This window comes from Anomaloglossus baeobatrachus, chromosome 2 (genome assembly GCF_048569485.1).
Source record: "Anomaloglossus baeobatrachus isolate aAnoBae1 chromosome 2, aAnoBae1.hap1, whole genome shotgun sequence".
Taxonomy (NCBI): domain Eukaryota; kingdom Metazoa; phylum Chordata; class Amphibia; order Anura; family Aromobatidae; genus Anomaloglossus; species Anomaloglossus baeobatrachus.
In genome coordinates, this window is record NC_134354.1 from 288,505,415 (window position 1) to 288,529,199 (window position 23,785).

The 23,785-nt window shown below is 41.0% G+C and overlaps 1 protein-coding gene across 3 annotated transcripts in view; it reads right to left on the bottom strand.

Moving 5' to 3' along the window:
- Nucleotides 1-23,785, bottom strand: part of CUEDC1 (CUE domain containing 1) — a 217,816-nt gene that overhangs the window by 58,569 nt on the left and 135,462 nt on the right. For all 3 annotated transcript variants that reach the window (XM_075335838.1, XM_075335836.1, XM_075335837.1), the window contains 2 exons: nt 9,021-9,104; nt 7,380-7,475 (listed from right to left, as the gene is read on the bottom strand). In XM_075335838.1, the coding sequence (XP_075191953.1) occupies nt 7,380-7,475; nt 9,021-9,104 (180 nt within the window). The remainder of the gene's footprint in view (nt 1-7,379; nt 7,476-9,020; nt 9,105-23,785) is intronic.

Below are 23,785 nucleotides of genomic sequence, written 5' to 3' on the forward strand. Positions count from 1 at the left end.
TAAAGTATTTTTGTAGGTCTCAAAGGGGGCACAATAACAACAGGAACCTTTCTAGAAGCAGCCCAGGAGCTGCAGAGGGGAATCTATTACTTTCATTGTGAAATTTCTGCTGACATGTTCCCTTTAACTGGTAGAGGAGCCAGGATAAAGCAGAGCTGAAGCTGTTGGGAAGCTAGGACCCAGCAGCTCCACAGGCAGGAGACCACTGATCGGTAAGCTAATAGAAGCCTGCAGATGTCACTCTGCATAGGTTATTACTGGCCAGTGCTATCTGCAGGAGAGAGAAGTGCTGATTGCACGGTCTCCTCAGCTTCCTGATTCCCCGCGTGTCTGCAGCAGTGAGAAGCCACACACGGGGAATCAGAGAACAGCTGCAGGGAAAGTTAAACGCAGGCTTCGGGACTGGGGATGTCCGCTCTGGTGCAGGGGGGGTCGGCTCTGGTGCAGGGGATCCACTCCGGGCTGGGGATGTCCGCTCTGGGGGAGGGGGGGTCGCTCTGCTGCAGGGGGTGATTCATACCTCAGCAGCAGTCACAGGAGTTTCAAGGTGCGCGCTCGACTCTGTAATGAATAGAAGGGAGAAACAGCGAGGCGGGGCTACAGTGGGTGGGTGGAGTCGGGACAATCAGCCTCACGGGCGGGACTCGGGATCAAAGGCTCAGAAGAGGGACTGTCCCGCTGTATCCGGGACGGTTGGGAGGTATGGCGTTGTGCCCTCATACTGTGTCAGGAGCTGTGGAGACTCTCATTTTGCCTGAGGAGCGGTGGAGGATATTATACTCTGTGCAGGGTTTGGGGCACTCATACTGCCTCTGGAGGCTGAGGGGTGACGGTGTAGTGTACAGGGGGCTATAGGACCCATCACAAGGGGAAGGGTGTTAATTAGGACTATTGCTCTGGGGCCCCACGAATTCTATGTATACTACTGTTCTGTGCATTTAGAAAACATAGTAGGTAATAGATCTATCTCTGTGTGTATGGATATAAACATATAGTATACACATATAGATGGGTAAGACCATGTAATTTTCAAATTCCATTACCAGTCAAATTCATCACTTAATATTATTTCAAAAAATTTTCCCCATCAATTTAACCAGCCTTCATTATATTGATAATGAATATATGCAGCATGTCAACATTTGACAACACTTGCGGCAAAATTCGAAAGGTTTTTCATGATCTGATGTAGGAACAATGATCCAGGTTTCTTTATACAATTCTATATGGACATTTCTTTAAGAAGGGATCTTAGCAACACAGCATAGGTTGCTTTCTGTACCTGTGTTCACCGTTACACTCCTGCCCCTGGTTTGGGCTCAATGTTAGGGGTACTTTGCACACTACGACATCGTAAGCCGATTCTGCGATGCCAAGCGCGATAGTCCCCGCCCCCGTCACAGCTGCGATATCATTGTGATAGCTGCCGTAGCGAATATTATCGCTACGGCTGCTTCACATATACTCACCTGCCGTGCGACGTCGCTCTGGCCGGCGAACTGCCTCCTTATTAAGGGGGCGGGTCATGCGGCGTCACTGCGACGTCACACGGCAGGCGGCCAATAGGAGCGGAGTGGCGGAGATGAGCGGGATGTAAACATCCCACCCACCTCCTTCTTTCCGCGTTGCAGCCGGGACGCAGGTAGGAGATGTTCCTCGCTCCTGCGACTTCACACACAGCGTTGTGTGCTGCCACTGGAACGAGGAACAACATCGGCCGACGCTACACCGATGATACGATTACGACGCTTTTGCGCTCGTTAATCATATCATCTAGGATTAACACACTACGATGTCGAGAGCGATGCAGGAAGTGCGTCACTTTCGACATGACCCCACCGACATCGCACCTGCGATGTCATAGTGTGCAAAGTACTCCTTAGACTTTGCAAGCAGCTTGGCGTGTTTCAATTTGATGAACTGCCTTGGTCTAAGTAAGGGCTTCTTGAACTCACACTTGGGCCTTGATATTGATGGAGACTAACCCGGTTTGAGTGAGTTCTGAGGGACTGAGCTGGAGTCTGTTTGTTATGCTGCATCTTGGCTTCTGTTAACTCTGGAGTCCTGTCTGCGACCTACCTCTGGTCCTTGAATCTTCTGTCTAGTGTCCACTTTCGGTTTGGTGCGGTCTCTGAGGTTGTCAGACTTCCGTATACTCCTGAGATTCATCGGCCTTCTGCCTGTTGTCAGTAACTCTGCTACTTGCCTGCCAAGGGTTTCCAGTAATCCAGTTACCTGTCTCGATTCGTTAGTATCTCTGCTACATGTCTGCAGAAGCCTTCAACAACTGTGTCTCCTGCTAAGGCTGGTTTCACACTACGTTTATTTAACATCCGTCCATAACGTTTTTTTAGCGGAAAAGCGGATCCAGTGCAAATGCGTTTTCATTTCAATGCATTTGCAATGGACTCGCGTTAACATGCGTTCACCTGCGTTTGCGTGCGTTAGAGTGAGGATCCAGCGACTTGCAGTTTTTTAACATGTTTCAAAAACGCTACTTGTAGCGTTTTTGAGCTGCGTCCAAATACTGCAAGTCACCGGATCCTGACTAAACAGCACGCAAACGCAGGTGAACGCTGGCGTGCTGATAGACAGGATCCTGCTTTTGTACTGAGCATGCCCAGAAAGTACTGAGCATGCCCAGAACCAGTCTCGCGTGATCTGTCTCTCTCTCCTCCTCCCTCCCTCACCCTCTCTCTCTCTATCTATGTCTTTCCCCCTTCCTCCCCTTCCTCTCTCTCCCACCTGAGAGCTGCGGACACTCGTAACCAAGGTAAATATCGCGTAACCACTTATCTTAGTTACCCGATGTTTACGTTGGTTACGTGTGCAGGCAGCCCTGCTCCTAGCAGCTGCAGACACTCGTAACCAAGATAAATATCGGGTATCCAAGCCCGATGTTTACCTTGGTTACCAGCGTCTGCAGCTGTCAGAAGCCGGCTCCCAGTCTAGTTCCCCTCACTCCCGATCACATGACTCCAATGCCCACCCCTAAACATCCAGTGACAGGATCCTGCAAAATAACAGATGCGTTTGCATGCGTTTTTTGCTGTAAAAGCAGGATCCGCTTTTGCAGCAAAAAAACGTTCCTGACGCATGTTAAATAAACGTAGTGTGAAACCAGCCTTACAGCCATCTGTATACCTGCTGTTCATTCAAGGTTTTCTGCTACTCCACCATCTGTTACAGGTCTTCAGTTATGCTGCCATCAGCCCATCCTATATTTGCCTGTTATGTTTTTAACTATGCCCATGTCTATTATTTGTCTGTCTCTTTATCCCTGGATTTATTAAACCGTTATGTTTGCATTCCAAGTGTCTATGTTCCTCATGCTTCACTTGGCTGCTGCATTTGCACCTGCGTGTCCACTTGGACCAGTGGGTTTAGAGAATCTTCAGCCACTGCATGAGTCTGTTTCACGTCACATTCACTAAAGCACAATGGGGACCAGAATACTGTCCAAATCATGAGTGTCAATCTCCTTAGATACAATAACAAATACACAATATATATTATAGATGATTGATTCTTTTGAAATTGAAATTCAGCAGAATTCTCCCCCAAAAAAGCCATCCCAAAAATGTATTTATTTATTTTTTTTAATTTATTTATTTATTTATTTATTTTTTAAACGGTGACCAGGAACCGGGTCAGCAGTTTTCAAAGTAAAGAAGCAATTGCTTCCATGTCATTATTCTTTCATCTTTAACACTAGAACTACTGGACTCGTGACACCTATATAGAAATACATGGTGCAAAGTAGTCAAAATGACTACCTCAGTAGTTCTAGTGTTAAGACCTTTATTTGCAAGCCAAGTAGTGGAGTACTTCGATACATACAAAGGAGCATTAGCCTGCATAAAAATCATGGTTTTCTAGAAAAATGCAGACATTTTCTTGTACTACTGCTTGAAAAAAGTGTCTTCTATAAATCTCAGTAGGTTCGGGAGCTGATTTTGAGTCCTTCAATCCAAAAAGGCTCAACTTGCATGCGTTTAAATAATACCAGTACATAGTCATACGCCAGCTCCCAATTAATGGCATCTGAGTTGAAGTGGATGTCGATGACACGGTCCCTTCAATCTGATCCATCAAGCGTCACTGATGATGATGTAAGTAGTTTTATTATGTGTTTCAGGCTTGGACTAAGCTCTTTTTCAAATATAAACTACATATGTACTACATATGTAGTGCATGCAATATGTAGTTTATATTTAAAAAAAAAGCTTAGTCCAAGCCTGAAATGCATAATAAAACTACTTGCATGAACTTTGGAATGTTCAACCTTTCATCTTCTGCAGCAGCACAGTCATTCAGATGTCCTGTCCTCCACGGTACCCAAGTTGGATTAGAGGCACATAGAACATCTGGTCCATCATATCATATATACTTTAATCGCTTCTGCCTCTACCACGTGTCCTAACCTTAATGCTGGAACATGTAGAGAAGTAGAGAAGGGTCTCTGGTCACTTAGGGGTGTACTCACCTTTGTTGCCAGAGGTCTGACATTAATGGCTATGTGTTGAGTTATTTAAGGTTCATGCCAAATTTATACGGTTATACAAGCTGTACACTGACTACTTTACATTGTATCAGTGTCATATCTTCAGAGTTATCCCATGAAAAGATATAAAAAAAAATTTACAAAAATGTGTGGCGTGTAGTCTTGTGATATTCTGTGTATGTGTACTGCCCCTTAAGCCACAGCAATCCGAGGACTAAGGAAGATATTTCACAAAAACAACTTCTAGGTAATATATTTGAAGAGATAAACAGTCATGCCTTCTCCATCTCATCTGTCATTTTATTTTTTATTTCAGAAATCAATTGAAGATGTGAAAATAAAAATACGTTATAATATATATTAGAGCAAGAAATCAGTTTCTTTCTCCTCAAGGACTGATCATTAATTTTCAAAAGTCTGATTTTATGGGAAAATCTGTTTTCAGTGAATATACATTTTTCGATTAAGGAGATAAAATCTTATCAGTAGCAATTTCCATCTCCTATGTAGATGGGAGGGGGAGGAGGATGAGGCAGAACTTCTTCCTCCTCTTCGGTATACATGAAATCTGATCAGTATCAACTGCCATCACTGAAGAGTCTGTTCAGTCCTGGTAGAGAAAGCACATTCCTTTCATAAGATATATTACAAAGTCTTCATTTTTTAAATGTATACTATTGATTTATGAAATAAAAATTAAAAGGAAGGTTACCCTTTAACTGATATGACAGCAGAGGAGGTGAACTAACACGGACTCCAACTGATGGAGTTGCTGTTAGAGGGAACATCCTCCTGCTGTGTTTGAGACAAATGAAGTGCCTTTTATTCCATTAGGTCCTCCACTTCCACCTCATTAATACACTTTCCGGAGGCATAGGAGGCCAGTTGTAACCTACATTTGGTAGTACTATGGCCTGGACGACTGGTGGCAATGGTCGTGGTGCTGCGGCTGGCGATTAGCACATTCGTAGTTGTCATATGGGGTTACTTTTCTTTTGCACTAACCCATTTATTGACACAGTGCCACCATTTCTTTAACCATACAGTTTGTACTCAATTATAACATTTTCAATATGTTCCCCCAACACTTATCCAACCTGCAGTCCTGATGTGGCCTCTATGGGTCTCAAATCTGACAACCACATGTGCTAAAAAAGGCTTAAACAGTTAAATGTGTAGATTTAGTTTCAATAAATTCCTCTGTCTGAAAATGGACACAAAAAAATACCAGGTAAATACAAGTCCAGAAATCAAAATAGAGCAAGAGGCCACAATATCTGTTATAATAAAACCGGTATACAAATAGTAAGTGTTTTGTTGTTCTTTTCTAAACACTAATTTTACCCCACCATGACAAAAAAGCCATAACCAAAACTACCTTGATAGGTATAAGCCAAGAAAGCTATTGCAGCAGCAGCCACAATATTGGCAAATTGAACTAGTGAAACCATTATGCAAAAAGTTAGGTTTATGGGGTTTTTTTGAAATAGGGATTTTTATTTTTTAGTTTATGTGAACACAAATTAACCCCCTTTCACAGAGGAGAAAAGAAGAAATGCTAGGTAGGTATACGTCCCGGAGCCCAGCAGCTGCAACAAGACACCTTATTGCTGCATCAAGTGCAGATGTTTGAATTTGACTAGTAAAACAGGTGTGAAAAAAATTGGTCTTCGTCACAAACATTTTCTGATGGAGACGTTTGCAATTAAATGTCTGGGTTTAAGGGAATTTTCTTATGTCTTTTTAAATAAAAAAAAAATGAATCCCTCCCCCACCTTGTGAAAAACAATTGCAAAAACTCAGTAGACTCTCGGGGAAAAAAAAGCACCAATTTATCTGAATGACACTGTTTTTGATCTTTTCATTTCTTGTAATAAATATTAAGCTTAGTGGCTTGCTTGATGTTCCTCAATAAAGAATGATGAAAAATGTGAAATTCAAATGCAGCATGACAGATGCCATATACATCATATCACTGATCAATCACAAGATCCTGGTACTGCTAGGGCTGTCAGCTTACCAGTCTCTCTGCCTATCTATTAAAGCTGTTTTGTAACCACAGAATGACTACTATGCTCATTACCTAAAGTGATAGAGATATACAACACAGTCTTCCTGGAGTATTTGCCCAACGATTTAGGTATTTTTCTCACTCTCTCTAATACTGTACTGTGCGCTCTGAGGTCCTCTCCATAGGCTACAAGCCCTAAAATGGCTGATTACCCTGCCTCAGCTTTTACAGTGTTACTTATAGTCCCTCCTCATAACATGTAAAGTGACAGCTGTAAGGCATTATTGGAAATCCCATGCTGCTGTAGTGCCTGAAATCGTGCGAGTTTGAGATAACCTTCTGTAATGAGTAAGGCTAGTTTCACACTTGCGTTGAACGGCACCCGTTGCACTGCGTTGTGTGACGGATGCGTTGCATATAATGGCACAACGGATGCAACAGATCGTACAAAACAACGGAAAGCTTTTTTTTTTTTCTTCTTTACAGTTTTACCGGCAGCAGGCGGAAGCAACGCAGGTACTTTTGGCACAATCCGTCATGCATACAAGTCTATGGGAAACAGCGGAATCCGTTAACGGATTCCGCTGTTTTCCAAAAGGGTGGATTGTGACGGAAGGGAAAAAACGCAAGTGTGAAAGTACCCTGAAATGGTGTGGACATTTTTTGGGCGATTCGTGCAAACTAAATTGCAAATTATTACAATTTGCCAGGACCTGCAAATTTCCTAAAGTTTAACACAAATTCACACTGCTTCAAATTAATCAGTTCATCTCCAATATATAATGTTGTGACATGGCTTTAAGACAGCAATATGTATAGGAACTATATTTACTTATGTTATCTGTGGATTAATTGTATACTTACATTTGCCCATGTGTTTTAATTTATCTCTAAATAAGGCATCTTCAGATATAGCACTGTTAGAATCACATACACCAGAAACAGAATGGGATTCAGCGGCTGTAAAATAAGAAAAAAAAAAAAATAACACAAATGCAATGCTACTATTATAGTTCAAAACATGGCCTTCCATAAGTATTTAGCTAATAAACACCAGATATATGGGAATCTGGATATCTAGGAAATTTGACTCTCAACAGCTTCAGTTCCCTACTCAGGCTATGGTCACTTTTACCTCTGGTTCCTGCTATAAACATAAGGCATAATCGAGTCCATTGAAGTGTCATTTTGGACTGATTGCTCTTTTTAGGGTTTAAAATTAAATTTGCAATGGAGACTCCTAACAAAACCCAAGATGAAGCTTCAATCAGACTGTAGACACTTCAGGGGCTCAATAGACACATTGAATAGATTTTTTTATTGCCATCCTAATTTTACATACCAAGAGTAAAACGAATCAGCGGCACATCCCAATAATAATTATCCCAATAAAATCAATACATTATTCAAAATTACATGTACAAGGTAAGTCCACGAAGGACTGGTCCATTAAAGGCAAGTCCATGAAAAACTGGTCAATGAAAGGTAAGTCCATGAAGGACTGTTCCATGAAAGGTAAGTCCATGAAAAATAAGTGCATGAAGGACTGGTCCATGAAGGACTAGTCTATGAAAGACTGGTCCATGAAAGGTAAGTCCATGAAGGACTGTTCCATGAAAGGTAAGTCCATGAAAGGTAAGTGCATGAAGGACTGGTCCATGAAGGACTAGTCTATGAAAGACTGGTCCATCAAAGGTAAGTCCATGAAAGGTCAGTCCATGAAGGCCAAGCCCATGAAGTGTTTCAAGCGCAAACCATGCCATTAATCATAGGATTAATGGCGTTGTTTGCATTAGAAACGCATAAGGCTCTGTGATCCTTCATGGACTTACTTTATTCAAAATAACATGCAAAAGGTATTGATTTTATTGGGAAGGATGTGCTGCTGATTTTTTTTACTCTTGGTATGCATTGTAGCCAATGCATCGACAGCTGAATTTGGCACCCTCCCATGTGATCACTGTGAAGTCTTCATTCAACTGGCATGGTGAGTTCAATTTTTTTTTTTCCTTTACATTTTCATTTTAGGCAGGTTAAAATTATACCAGGAAGACAGAAGCTGTTCCAAATTTATGATGCAAACTGGACAGATTTGTCACGTCTTGCTACACATCAATACTTTTCCTTACACCACCTTTTGGTTGGCTTACATTAGAGCAATAGTTCACACCAAAACACTGGGGTAAATTTGTTGTATTTATAAAGGTTATTCTAGTGGTGCTGACTTCCACATCAGGAGGAGGGCAGTACACCTGTTTATTAGAATATTATTTATATATATTGTTATATAAAATGGTTTTAAGTGACAGGTAATTACCAAAAAATACACATTATAATACTAAGAAAGACACATCTACTTAATGAACAAATAAGTCTCTATTTTCAGCTACAAATTTGGAAGAGTCGACTAATACATTTTGATTGTGTTACAAGATGTATAATCTACAAGGTACAAATGCAAGCAGAGAAGCTATTGATTTTTTCCCTAGTGTCATATGTCCTTACTTGATATTGAAGGGCAAAAACTGAAATCATTATTCACCGGCATACTGCTAGACTTGGATTTCTTTGACTCATATTTCAAACGATCTGAAAAAATAAGGAAAAAATACACAAACAAATCAACATTATAAGCACACAGTGGAACGATCATATTTTATGCATACTTTTGTGTTCTACAATCAATACCAATCAATCAATTTATGGGTATGTTTATTATTTTTAAATAAAATAAATTATTTTATTCAAGTTTACAACAAAACCCCTTTCCTTTTTGTGAATGACAGGGTGGCGCATTATTAGGGTATTAATTTTTTACTAAAATGTATTAGTTCAGCAAAGCTTGATTGGGATGCAATGCTGTCTATCCTTAGAGCAAAGCACTGAGGCTCTTAAAGGAATACACGGAGAACCTGAAGAGGAGTCCAATCTTCTGCCTCTACTTTAAAGGGTCCTGAAAATCTCCAGTAGTCAAAAGTTAGCAATTAGTTACAACTAGGGATGATCGAATACCCTATTATTCGCTCCGCTGAATATCTGACGAATACCTTGCAGCTATTCGAGTATTCACGAATATCCAACGCCCAGTGCAAGTCTATGGGAAACCAGAATAATTTCATGTTGGACCCGTCGGTGAGCTGTGGTGACTGAGGAAAATGCTGAAATAGATGGGAAAAGGCAGAAACGGTATGGGCACAGCCTGTAGAAGGAGCCTCACTGCATTTCTGCCCCCTCCCGATTCATCCAAGGTGACAGGACGCACACTAACGCGCCACCCGCATTCACCCTCTTCCACAGCTGCTGCTTTCTGAGAGAAGGCATTTCCCTGTTTGTTTAATCACAGGAATTAGTGTTTCTGCAGTGTTACCTGTCCTGTGCGGTCATCATAAAACAATTTAGTGACATATAAGCTAGGCAGCCGCTAGAGTGCCTCCAACACTGACTTGCTTTATGCTGAGCTCAGAGCCTGGAGAAGGAGCAGAAGCCCTCACTCCAGTGTTAACTCAGGCAGGAAAATGTGTTACCTCAAAAGGCAGAAGCTGCGGGCCCCTGCTGTTCTTTATGCATCCATTCCTGGCCAGGAGCTGTGGCAAATAACGGTACATAGAAGGGGAATATTTATAAGATTATCTGAGCACATTTCTTTTAACACATCCAATTGTAGAGCTCAACATGAGTCCAAGATCTAATAATTAAAATGTATTTTGTTCAAAGGTCAACTCCACACACAGACTAACATTAGCCAAATCCACTTATATAGGAAATCTAATGTGTATGGGGGCCCCTGGAATCACCCTTAACAAATGATGTCAGGGGAAATAAGGATCTGGCATATCTGATTTCATATTGAAGATCATTTTTTTGTTTCTTTTGTCTGTCAGTGGCTCTCTCATGCAGATCACAACACGCTATGGGAAATTTAGGCGAGAAAGTATATGGGAGGTTAAAAATGCTAGAAATGTCTTCTAAAATAGACAATCAAAATTAAGCACACATTATACTTTATGTCGTTTCTTATGAGAGGCAAATTAATAAACTCAGCTGGAAAAGTGAATTGTATTTCTAGTTCTATAAAGGCCCCGTCACACACAGAGATAAATCTTTGGCAGATCTGTGGTTGCAGTGAAATCATGGACATAGGGGTGCTTCACACACAGCGAGATCGCTGCTGAGTCACGGTTTTTGTGACGCAGCAGTGACCTCATTAGCGATCTCGCTGTGTGTGACACTGAGCAGCGATCTGGCCCCTGCTGTGAGATCGCTGCTCGTTACACACAGCCCTGGTTCGTTTTTTTATTGTTGCTCTACCGCTGATAAGCACACATCGCTGTGTGTGACAGCGACAGAGCAACAATCCTGAATGTGCAGGGAGCAGGAGCCGGCGTCTGACAGCCTGCGGTAAGCTTTAACCAAGGTAAACATCGGGTAACCAAGGTGGTTACCCGATATTTACCTTCGTTACCAGCCTCCGCCGCTCTCACGCTGCCAGCGCCGGCTCCCTGCTCTCTGCACATGTGGCTGCAGTACACATTGGGTAATTAAGTTTTTAGCTTAGATGGCTCCACGACTCCGACCCGAGCCTGCAGATTAAATGGCCACATCCATGGATCACATTCACTCCTGCTGACCACCCTCTGTGAAGCAAAGCTGAAATGTGGAGCAATTCAAGCAGGTTTGGCTGTTATTCCCCATATAGACATGTGGTCAGGAATACAAAGCTATATGAAGTAAACTAAACCAGCACTGTGTCTGCTTCATTCTCAGGATCGCTGGTTTCCCAGGGGTCCGACTTGCACACTATTCTAAATAGAAGGCAAATTCTATCACTTTATTAGGATATACTACTCTGAAAAAAAAACTTGGAGAAAACCCTTTTAAATTTGTCATAGCTGCGATAAAAATAATAAAATCAAGTGACACTTATCCTTCAGGCTTACAGTGCTGCATCTCTGCCACCGCTCCTGTGATCCTGTGTACAGGCTGCAGTAGAGATGTCAGTGCGACAGCCCTGCAGCCAATCACTGACCTCAGTAACTCTGTTGATGTAGACGGCAAAAGCCAATAATTGGCAGCAACTCTGTAGACATGATGTCACAATGCGGCAGGGACACAGAGCTGAAACCGGGGAGAATCAGTACCATTTAATTGAATTCTCTTTATGATGGCAATTGCAAATTTGTAAAAAAAAAGAAAAATATTAAAATGGGAAAACCCCTTTAATCTTTGAAGGACATGGCGATTTTTCACTTTTGTGCTTTCATTTTTATATTCCCATTACTCTTATTTTTCAGCTGAGTTGTAATTTTGAATCTCAGTCATTTTAACAATAAGCAACTAAAAAAAAAAAAAAATTAACGTGTCTTGAATTGGTTAAAAAAAATCACCACTCTTTTTTGAGTAATATTTTTTTTCTTTTGTTATTATTGTTTTGACATTTTCTGGGACCTGCAACTTCATAGAGCATTGTGATGGTTGATTTTTGTGTGTTGAGTTGTAGCATTTTATTGATACCAAATGGGAGTATATACAGTTAGGTCCAGAAATATTTGGACAGTGACACAATTTTCGCGAGTTGGGCTCTGCATGCCACCACATTGGATATGAAATGAAACCTCTACAACAGAATTCAACTGCAGATTGTAACGTTTAATTTGAAGGTTTGAACAAAAATATCTGATAGAAATTGTAGGAATTGTACACATTTCTTTACAAACACTCCACATTTTAGGAGGTCAAAAGTAATTGGACAAATAAACCAAACCCAAACAAAATATTTTTATTTTCAATATTTTGTTGCGAATCCTTTGGAGGCAATCACTGCCTTAAGTCTGGAACCCATGGACATCACCAAACGCTGGGTTTCCTCCTTCTTAATGCTTTGCCAGGCCTTTACAGCCGCAGCCTTCAGGTCTTGCTTGTTTGTGGGTCTTTCCGTCTTAAGTCTGGATTTGAGCAAGTGAAATGCATGCTCAATTGGGTTAAGATCTGGTGATTGACTTGGCCATTGCAGAATGTTCCACTTTTTGCACTCATGAACTCCTGGGTAGCTTTGGCTGTATGCTTGGGGTCATTGTCCATCTGTACTATGAAGCGCCGTCCGATCAACGTTGCGGCATTTGGCTGAATCTGGGCTGAAAGTGTATCCCGGTACACTTCAGAATTCATCCAGCTACTCTTGTCTGCTGTTATGTCATCAATAAACACAAGTGACCCAGTGCCATTGAAAGCCATGCATGCCCATGCCATCACGTTGCCTCCACCATGTTTTACAGAGGATGTGGTGTGCCTTGGATCATGTGCCGTTCCCTTTCTTCTCCAAACTTTTTTCTTCCCATCATTCTGGTACAGGTTGATCTTTGTCTCATCTGTCCATAGAATACTTTTCCAGAACTGAGCTGGCTTCATGAGGTGTTTTTCTGCAAATTTAACTCTGGCCTGTCTATTTTTGGAATTGATGAATGGTTTGCATCTAGATGTGAACCCTTTGTATTTACTTTTATGGAGTCTTCTCTTTACTGTTGACTTAGAGACAGATACACCTACTTCACTGAGAGTGTTCTGGACTTCAGTTGATGTTGTGAACGGGTTCTTCTTCACCAAAGAAAGTATGCGGCGATCATCCACCACTGTTGTCATCCGTGGACGCCCAGGCCTTTTTGGGTTCCCAAGCTCACCAGTCAATTCCTTTTTTCTCAGAATGTACCCGACTGTTGATTTTGCTACTCCAAGCATGTCTGCTATCTCTCTGATGGATTTTTTCTTTTTTTTCAGCCTCAGGATGTTCTGCTTCACCTCAATTGAGAGTTCCTTAGACCGCATGTTGTCTGGTCACAGCAACAGCTTCCAAATGCAAAACCACACACCTGTAATCAACCCCAGACCTTTTAACTACTTCATTGATTACAGGTTAACGAGGGAGACGCCTTCAGAGTTAATTGCAGCCCTTAGAGTCCCTTGTCCAATTACTTTTGGTCCCTTTAAAAAGAGGAGGCTATGCGTTACAGAGCTATGATTCCTAAACCCTTTCTCCGATTTGGATGTGAAAACTCTCATATTGCAGCTGGGAGTGTGCACTTTCAGCCCATATTATATATATAATTGTATTTCTGAACATGTTTTTGTAAACAGCTAAAATAACAAAACTTGTGTCACTGTCCAAATATTTCTGGCCCTGACTGTATAACATTTTAATACGGTAATTCTGCCATTTTAATGTTTGTCATTTCATCGTTCAGAGTATGAGATAAAAATCTTTACTTTTTGTTAGTTTGGGCTATTACTCTCCCAGCAGTAAAAAATATGCTTCTTTTTATTTTTTACATGTTACTATTTACATTGGGGAAATACGTTTAGATTAAAACTTAAACTTTATTTTTTTAAATGTAATGTGCAAAGGTTTTAGGCAGGTGTGGGGGAAAAATACTGCAAAGCTGTTAACCGTTACAATTAAAATACAACATGAATGGACAAAAGAAAAATCTAAATCAATCAATACTTAAGGGTACTTTACACACTGCGACATCGCTAGCGATCTCGTTAGCGATGTGAAATTCTAGATCGCAAGTGCGATCTTTGTAGATCGCATATAGGTCATTTTACGCATGTGCGATCTCGAAAGATCACACTTGCAATCTAGAATTTCACATCGCTAACGAGATTGCTAGCGATGCCGCAGTGTGTAAAGTACCCTTTTGTGTGACCATCCTTTGCGTACAACACAGCATGAATTTTCTGTGTACACACTTTTTGAAGAAACTCGGCAGGGAACTTGTTCCACACAACTAACGAAAGATATTTTGAGAATGTAGAATTGTCCAAATACTTCAGTCTCTTTTTGTAATCCCACATAGACTAGATGATGACGAAATCAAAGCTGTGTACAGCCATAGCTTCACTTCCAGGACTCCATGTTCTTCTTTACATGGAAGACAATTCTTAAAAACACTGGCTGCATGTTTGGGGTTGTTGTCCTGCAGCAGAATAAATTTGGAGCCAATCAGACTCCTCCCTAATGGTATTGCATGATGGATAATTATCTACCTGTATTTGTCAGCATTGAGGACACCATTATTCCTGACCCAATCACCATTTCCATTTGCGGAAATGTAACACCCATTGAATCCCTAAATTACGTAGACATATTTACCTTGGAGAGACCTTGCTGATGCAGTATAGCTACCCTGTGTATTGTTACTGTGCACAGTCTTGGCATTGTGTATTACCTGTGACATGAAAGGTTCTTCCACAACCTCACCTTTATAGCAGAGTTTGGCTGTTCACACCTACTTTAAAGTCTCCTACATGGCTCTTTCTGTTTTAATTAAAAGGGAATTTGTCAGCAGGTTCTTGCTATGTCATTTGAAGACAGCAGGCAATAAGGGCTGAAAGGAAGTGTGATGGTGGGATATTGTGGGTTATGTACCATTTTGTGTGGGTTAATGTTTAAGCGTTGGTCACTGTCCATTATTTGTAATGCTTGTGTGTACATTGTATTGTCTGCAGGGTTATAACTTCTTGAAGCACTTCTGTCCCTAAGTATGTGGCACCATTGGTGTGGTTCAAAGAAGAGATGGCAGCTCTGGGCCCAGGTATATCTCAGGAGTATAAGGAGGATGCTGCTCGCCAAGCACAGAGGAGACAAGAAGCAATGGAGTCCGACAGAGGGAGTAATGTGAGTTGGAGTGTAAATCCAGCAATCCAGGATCCTGTACGGATCACCCGGGCAGACTTCAAGCCATTTGATGAGGCTTCCGGAGATGTGAAGGGTTCTTCAAGGACTTTGAGCAGCAGTGTGCAGTGATGGAGGTGCCCCACTCTGGCTGGATGCGTTTGTAAGGCTGTGTCCACACTTTGCGTCGTCGTAGTTGCAGTTCTAAACGCATATTTTGGCAGAAATTGCTTTTGCCAAAGTTGCTTTTGACCACAGAAACGCGATAAATACGCGTGCGTTTTTAACGCTTTTAACATGCTTTTCCATTGCTTAAATATAGATGCGTTTTGAACATAAAAACACTGCTAAATAAAGTTTAAACAGTCAAACACTATGAAAAAAGGGGAAAAAAAAGAAAAACATATTTATTAAAATCATAGCGAAAATAGTTATATTTAATATAATTATAGCGGTTTTATACTATTTATCGCTAAAATAACAATAAATTTATATTTTTCATTAATTTGTCGGACTATGTGTGTGTGTAAAGGGACATATTCCATTATTTTGATGTCAGAAACACATGCGTTTATGTAGTCCAAAACGCATGCTTTCTGCAGCTAAAAAGCATGGAAAACGCTGGAATTTTGATGTTGCTTGCTTTTTACAACTTCTCATTGACTTCAATGTTAGCAAAACGCAGCCCAAATGGCAAAAACAATTGACATGCTGCTTCTTTGAACGCTGAGTTTTTGCCCAAAATTATGCAAATTAAACGCAGCGTTTTGAACTGCAAAGTGCGCACAAGAAATCCCCATTTCCCATAGACTTTGCTGGAAATTCAAAACGCATGCCTTTTGGCATGAAAACGCTGCAGTTCAAAATGCAGCAGAAACGCAGGTGAAAACGCAAAGTGCGGACACAGCCTTAGTGGGACTCCTGAACGGAAGTCTGGCAGAGGCTTATCACACCATTGACTTACAGCAGAATCAGAACTACAACATTGTAAAGCGGACTATCCTGGATTACCACGCCATCACCCCAGACTCCCATAAGGCACAGTTCCGAAACCTCCCATGCACCACGGGGGGATCGTTTAGGATGTATGCCCATAAGATGTCCCAAACACGTCGAAGATGGCTGGAAGCGGAAGACGCCTTTACTGTGGAAGACGTTATACAGGTATTTCTTATAGAACAATTTCTTTGCAAATGTCCCTCAGAAATACGGGAATGGGTCAGAGAGAGCACGCCGTGTTTCTTGGAGAGAGCTGCAGCCCTGGCTGATGAGGCCCTTACTATCCGACCACAATGGATGAGGCTTATGGACAATAAGCCACAGTCTGATCCTTCTGCGCCTCGGCCCTCTCCAGTTATATCTGCCCCTCCACCCAGTTGCAAGCCAATGACATCCACATCTCACAAGTCTGGGCCCCAACAGTTCCGACCACGCCCTGTGGGAATCACAGAGAGGAGATGTTATGGGTGCGGGCAACCTGGGCACCTGCAATCTAGTTGTCCCGCAAGGACTCGGAGGGACCCCCACGCAACTCCATCTCGTCCGGTACATTTTGTGCACTCCATCCTGCCTGAGGAAGAGTTACCACCACCTCCACCGCAGTGTACCACTGACTCCTGCACCATAGATTCCCCTTTTGAAGTGTATGGCCTTCGGCCTTTGTCACCAGGTTCTCCTACTGCCCTCTCCAGAATGCACATTGGAAGGAGTACGACACAGCACAGATGTTATCGATGTGGTCAGCCTGGGCATTTGCAAAACACATGCCCTGCTCGTCGATTGAGGAATGACTTTGCACCAAATCGACCTGTTTGTTCTCTACAGCCAAATACAATGGCGGAAGAGTTCTCTCCCCTTCAAGTTGACTTGCCTAATAACTCAGACACTCGCGGTCGACCACTAGGGGTTTATGGGGTGCGAGCCACAGCCCCAAGTTCCTCTTACAATAAAAGTAAGCACTTACAGGAGGTTGTGCTGGATGGACAGAGAGACATTGGATTTTGTGACTCCGGGGCATTTCTAACAATAGCTGATCCCCGGGTGGTTCAGCCAGAGGCGATACATCATGGACCAGGGATTGTTATTGAATTTTGTTAACAAATTTGTCCAAAAATTAATCATACAGCATCACTCCAATTCAACAATTTACACCAATATCTCATGATTTTTTACTCATGAGATGCCCAGAGTATAGTGATGCAAAATAAAGAACTCGATAAACATTTTTTGGATAAAATCCCAAACTTTATTGAATACAAAAATTATTAAAGTAAAATAAACAGGGAACCACACCTATGAAGGACGGTTGATATGCCCCCTATCTAAGTAGCTATAGGTATATTGTCTGATGCTACCCCTATAATTTTTTATATTTTTAAGTGCAATATACATAGAAATTAATTCTGGTTAATATATAATCTTCACATATTTTCTTGTATCTATGCTGAAAGAATTACATGATACTGATATAACTGTCGGAAAGATTCTTTGGGAATTATCCCTATTGAACACTCCTTACTGCATCAGTCCGATTTTTATCAGCATAAAACTATCCATTACCAAATGCAGTGAGTGCATAAATCACTACCGACAGCCATATCAATTAAAAAAATCGGACCATCACCCAAAAATGACCTGGTATCACCTTTTAGTGCATAATCTATCATGGGGTACCAGACTAATCAGCATGCTGACAGAACCAAAGGCGATTTTTCAACAAATAAATCAATATATGAGGATCGCTATCAAAAACAAGGTTGCTGAATTGGGTTTTAATCTTTATTAAACTAAGACGATTCTCTCTCTATAAAGTCTCCATGGGCGTGTCAAATGACTAATGTGAAAGTTATTATTTCACATAAGCGGTAATGCAATATTCGCAAATTATTTATACAGGTTGTAAAAAAAAAATTTAAAAAAATATTTATAGTTGCACAGAACCACTAATGTGATCCCACTAGATGACATTATTAAACTAAATATATTTTGTTGCAAAAATCTATCACTATTAGTACCGCACATGTGTGCTGTCGGCTGTCAGTAAATTGAACACAGCCACATGGAGAGTGAAAAATCCCTATTCAATGCATCACATCAAATGCCGCTAATCAAAGCTCCCCTGTTTGTAGCGATCCACATTACATGTAACTAAATACCACACCTATTAGAGATCTTTTTAGTGCTTATGTGTGATCATAAGCTTGGTGTTACCAGGTTAAGAGACTTGCTGAGCACAATAGTACTTGTGCGAATGGGTGATTATGCTAAAATTAAAATATGTATGCGCCTCACACAGCAGCATTCCATAATGATATGTATTTATTTATTTAGTGACAGATGATAAAATTATGGATAATATTTTGGGATGCACTGTGTGAGCGCAATTGTGTATTGAAAGCATGTCAATATTTGCAAGTTCATAAAATATGTGTCCGTTCTATAGAGATCCTGGACTGGCCCAACGCATGCATGGTTCAATGCCGCTCTTACTTTCTGGCTATGTGCCTTATGGATCTATATGCGTTCTATGTATGCGATCCAGGGCGCGCAGCCGGCAAGTCTTATTTAATGAGAATGGCAGAGACTACGGCATGCGCTAACAAAGAGCCTGTCATCACTTCAGGATACTCATTGGTCTGCTGAACGAATGGTTGATTTGGATTGATTGTGAGTACGTATATCTTCTGCAGCGTCCCCCCACCTTGACACACGCCTCCTTTTGAAGAAGCGCTTGCGAAACGTACGTCAGGTGGAAGGACGGGCTGCCCCACGCTAAGGTAATGTCTCATTTTGCCTGATATGCTCCTTGCAATATGGTTGACTGCACGTATATGCACTGACCGATTAAGAGACTTATATATCTGATCCAAGCACTATTGTGCTCAGCAAGTCTCTTAACCTGGTAACACACCAAGCTTATGATCACACATAAGCACTAAAAAGATCTCTAATAGGTGTGGTATTTAGTTACATGTAATGTGGATCGCTACAAACAGGGGAGCTTTGATTAGCGGCATTTGATGTGATGCATTGAATAGGGATTTTCACTCTCCATGTGGCTGTGTTCAATTTACTGACAGCCGACAGCACACATGTGCGGTACTAATAGTGATAGATTTTTGCAACAAAATATATTTAGTTTAATAATGTCATCTAGTGGGATCACATTAGTGGTTCTGTGCAACTATAAATATTTTTTAAAAAAATTTTTTTACAACCTGTATAAATAATTTGCGAATATTGCATTACCGCTTATGTGAAATAATAACTTTCACATTAGTCATTTGACACGCCCATGGAGACTTTATAGAGAGAGAATCGTCTTAGTTTAATAAAGATTAAAACCCAATTCAGCAACCTTGTTTTTGATAGCGATCCTCATATATTGATTTAGTTGTTGAAAAATCGCCTTTGGTTCTGTCAGCATGCTGATTAGTCTGTACCCCATGATAGATTATGCACTAAAAGGTGATACCAGGTCATTTTTAGGTGGAAGGACGGGCTGCCCCACGCTAAGGTAATGTCTCATTTTGCCTGATGTGCTCCTTCCAATATGGTTGACTGCACGTATATGCACTGACCGATTAAGAGACTTATACAGTATATCTGATCCAAGCACTATTGTGCTCAGCAAGTCTCTTAACCTGGTAACACCAAGCTTATAATCACACATAAGCACTAAAAAGATCTCTAATAGGTGTGGTATTTAGTTACATGTAATGTGGATCGCTACAAACAGGGGAGCTTTGATTAGCGGCATTTGATGTGATGCATTGAATAGGGATTTTTCACTCTCCATGTGGCTGTGTTCAATTTACTGACAGCCGACAGCACACATGTGCGGTACTAATAGTGATAGATTTTTGCAACAAAATATATTTAGTTTAATAATGTCATCTAGTGGGATCACATTAGTGGTTCTGTGCAACTATAAATATTTTTTAAACATTTTTTTTTACAACCTGTATAAATAATTTGCGAATATTGCATTACCACTTATGTGAAATAATAACTTTCACATTAGTCATTTGACACGCCCATGGAGACTTTATAGAGAGAGAATCGTCTTAGTTTAATAAAGATTAAAACCCAATTCAGCAACCTTGTTTTTGATAGCGATCCTCATATATTGATTTATTTGTTGAGAAATCGCCTTTGGTTCTGTCAGCATGCTGATTAGTCTGGTACCCCATGATAGATTATGCACTAAAAGGTGATACCAGGTCATTTTTGGGTGATGGTCCGATTTCTTGAATTGATATGGCTGTCGGTAGTGATTTATGCACTCACTGCATTTGGTAATAGATAGTTTTATGCTGATAAAAATCGGACTGATGCAGTAAGGAGTGTTCAATAGGGATAATTCCCAAAGAATCTTTCCGACAGTTATATCAGTATCATGTAATTCTTTCAGCATAGATACAAGAAAATATGTGAAGATTATATATTAACCAGAATTGATTTCTATGTATATAGCACTTAAAAATATAAACAATTAAAGGGGTAGCATCAGACAATATACCTATAGCTACTTAGATAGGGGGCATATCAACCGTCCTTCATAGGTGTGGTTCCCTATTTTATTTTAATAATTTTTGTATTCAATAAAGTTTGTTATTTTATCCAAAAAATGTTTATCGAGTTCTTTATTTTGCATCATTATACTCTGGGCATCTCATGAGTAAAAAATCATGAGATATTGGTGTAAATTGTTATTGAATTGGCTGAAGGACAAAGGAGGAATATCCCAAAGGCGACTGTAGATCTGGACTTTGGCTTTGGGGTCAAGCAATGTGTGGTTGGGGTGATGAGCGGCCTGCCTGCAGATATTCTCCTAGGAAATGATGTGGGAGATCTACAATGCCGATTTGTGGGTGCAGGAAACACAGTCTGAGTGAAGGAGGACACAAAGGGAAGCTTGTCCTTCCAACCCTACCGCTGTACAAGGGACTATCTACAGCTTCTCCATCCATCCAATACAAGCATGAGAGCCAACACCAGAATGCTGACAGACTGTCCCAGCAAGAAGAACCATAGACTATCCACAGCTGAGCAACATAAGTGAGATGGCCAGAGGTCTGTGTAGACGTCATGGCATACTCACTTATTAAGAAGGAGGGAGAGGTTGTGATGGTGGGATATTGTGGGTTATGTACCATTTTGTGTGGGTTAATGTTTAGGCGTGGTTCACTGTCCATTATTTGTATTGCTTGTGTGTACATTGTATTGTCTGCAGGGTTATATCTCCTTGAAGCACTTCTGTCCCTAAGTGTGGGCGAGGGGGCCTACAATCCACCTAACTTCTTTGCTTACCTGTGGGGATGAGTTAGTCTGTTGGATGAGTCAGTCTGTTGGAGAACTTGAAGATTGATCCTCAGAGCTGAAGATGCGGCTCCTCAAAGAGACCTGGACATTTATCGCTTACTGGACTATATTCATGTTTTTTATCCTCTGTATGGTGGATTATGTTAGGGACCATTTGATTTGCTTAGAATAAATGCTCTTTGGATTGTACAGCCATCGCTCACTCTGTTAATTGTGTGATATGGGAGAAGGACCCTGTCGTACAAAGATTTCAGGAATGTGTGATTTATTAACCCCTTCAGCCCCGGGGCACTTTCCGTTTTTGTTTTTTGCTCCCCTTCTTCCGAGAGCCGTAACTTTTTTATTTTTCCGTCAATCTTGCCATATGAGGGCTTGTTTTTTGCGGGACAAGTTGTACTTTTAAATGAAACCATAAGTTTTACCATATGGTGTACTGGAAAACAGCAAAAAAATTCCAAATGCGGAAAAATTGCAAAAAAAATGTGATGGCACAATAGTTTTTGGGATGTTTTATTCACGGTGTTCACTATATGGTAAAACTGATGTGTGGGTATGATGCCTGAGGTCGGTGCGAGTTTGTAGACACCAAACATGTATAGGTTTACTTGTATCTAAGGGGTTAAAAAAAATTCACAAGTTTGTCCAATTAATGTGGCGCACGTTTTGTGCCATTTTACGAAACGCGTAGCTTTCTTATTTTTTGGGATCTATGGCTCAGTGACGGCTTATTTTTTTGCGTCTCGAGCTGACGTTTATAATGGTACCATTTTTGCGCAGATGCTACATTTTGATAGCCTGTTAATGCATTTTGCGTAAAACTTGCGGCGACCAAAAAACGTAATTTTGGCATTTGGAATTTTTTTGCCACTACGCCGTTTACCAATCAGATTAATTGATTTTATATTTTGATAGATCGGGCATTTCTGAACGCGGCGATACCAAATATGTGTATATTTTTTAACCCTTTAATTTTCAATGGGGAGAAAGGGAAGTGATTTGAACTTTTAAGTTTTTTGGGTTTTTTTTATTTTTTTTTTACTTTTTTTTTTACTTTTTTTTTAATTTTACCAGTCCCCCTAGGGGGCTATAGCGATCAGCAATCCGATCGCTATTATCTATCTGCTGATCACAGCTATACAGCTGTAAACAGCAGATTCAGTCACTTTGTTTTTCCCTCTGCTCTCGGCCGAGGGAAAACGAAAGTGAAACATCATAGCTGCAGGCGTCATCACATGACCCTGTGCTACGATGGCAACCACCGATAGTCACGTGATAACGCACGTGACTTCCGGTGGGGGCGGCGGTAAGTAAAAAACATGGCCGCGCGCATTTAGATCTTGCTGCGAGATTTTGCCAGCAAGATTTAAGGGGTTAAGGGCCGCGGGTGGAAGCGATTCCACCCGCGGCTAGCAGGCACACATGTCAGCTGTTCAAAACAGCTGACATGTGTGCCGACCGCCGCCGCCTGCCCGCGGCAGGGAGCGGGGCTTAACGGGACAAGCTCCATGACTGATATATCCGTCCATGGTCGTGAAGGGGTTAAGCTGTGTGCTTTTGTTTACTTATAGTGAAGGCTTTATCACTAAGGCATTATCATTGCTGTGATGAGTTGTCCCCTCCTGTGATAAGAGCACCTCACCTTCAATAGACAATATATACAAAGAGCTGTGGTGTGACAAGGGTCAGATTTTTGAGCTTTGCTACATGGAAGAACTCTGATTATGACACAACTGCTGCCCCCTGTAAACTAAGTGATACATTGTTGGAATCAGGGTGTCTTTCCCTACATTATGCTTCACTCAGATGAGGTAGCAAAAACCTGGTGACAGATTCCGTTTAATGACTGTGTCAATCCTAAAAGATTTATTTGACTTTGTGAAAATGTACCTAGAAGAACTGATGCGGTTTTGAAGACAAAGTGTGGTTACAACAATTATTGCTTTGATTTAGATTTCTCTTTTGTCCATTCACTTTGCATTTTGTTAAAAGATAACAATATTTGAAAGCATTCTTTGCAGAAATGTTCTTTTGCTTCAGATGAGGTCTATAGGAATAGCATTTGTATGTTACAGTACATAGATAGTCATGTTTCCCTTCAATGTGTGAGGGCCGTTCACAGATTAGCACAAACAAAATTACAGAATAACATTCTCAGCCTGCTTCCTTGAGAAAGAGCTCAGCACTATCTCAAGTTTAGAGACAAAAATGGTTTATGTATATTTCCTTACAGATGACCTTGTAATAACTACTACTCTAATTAAACTAGGTTCCATAGGGA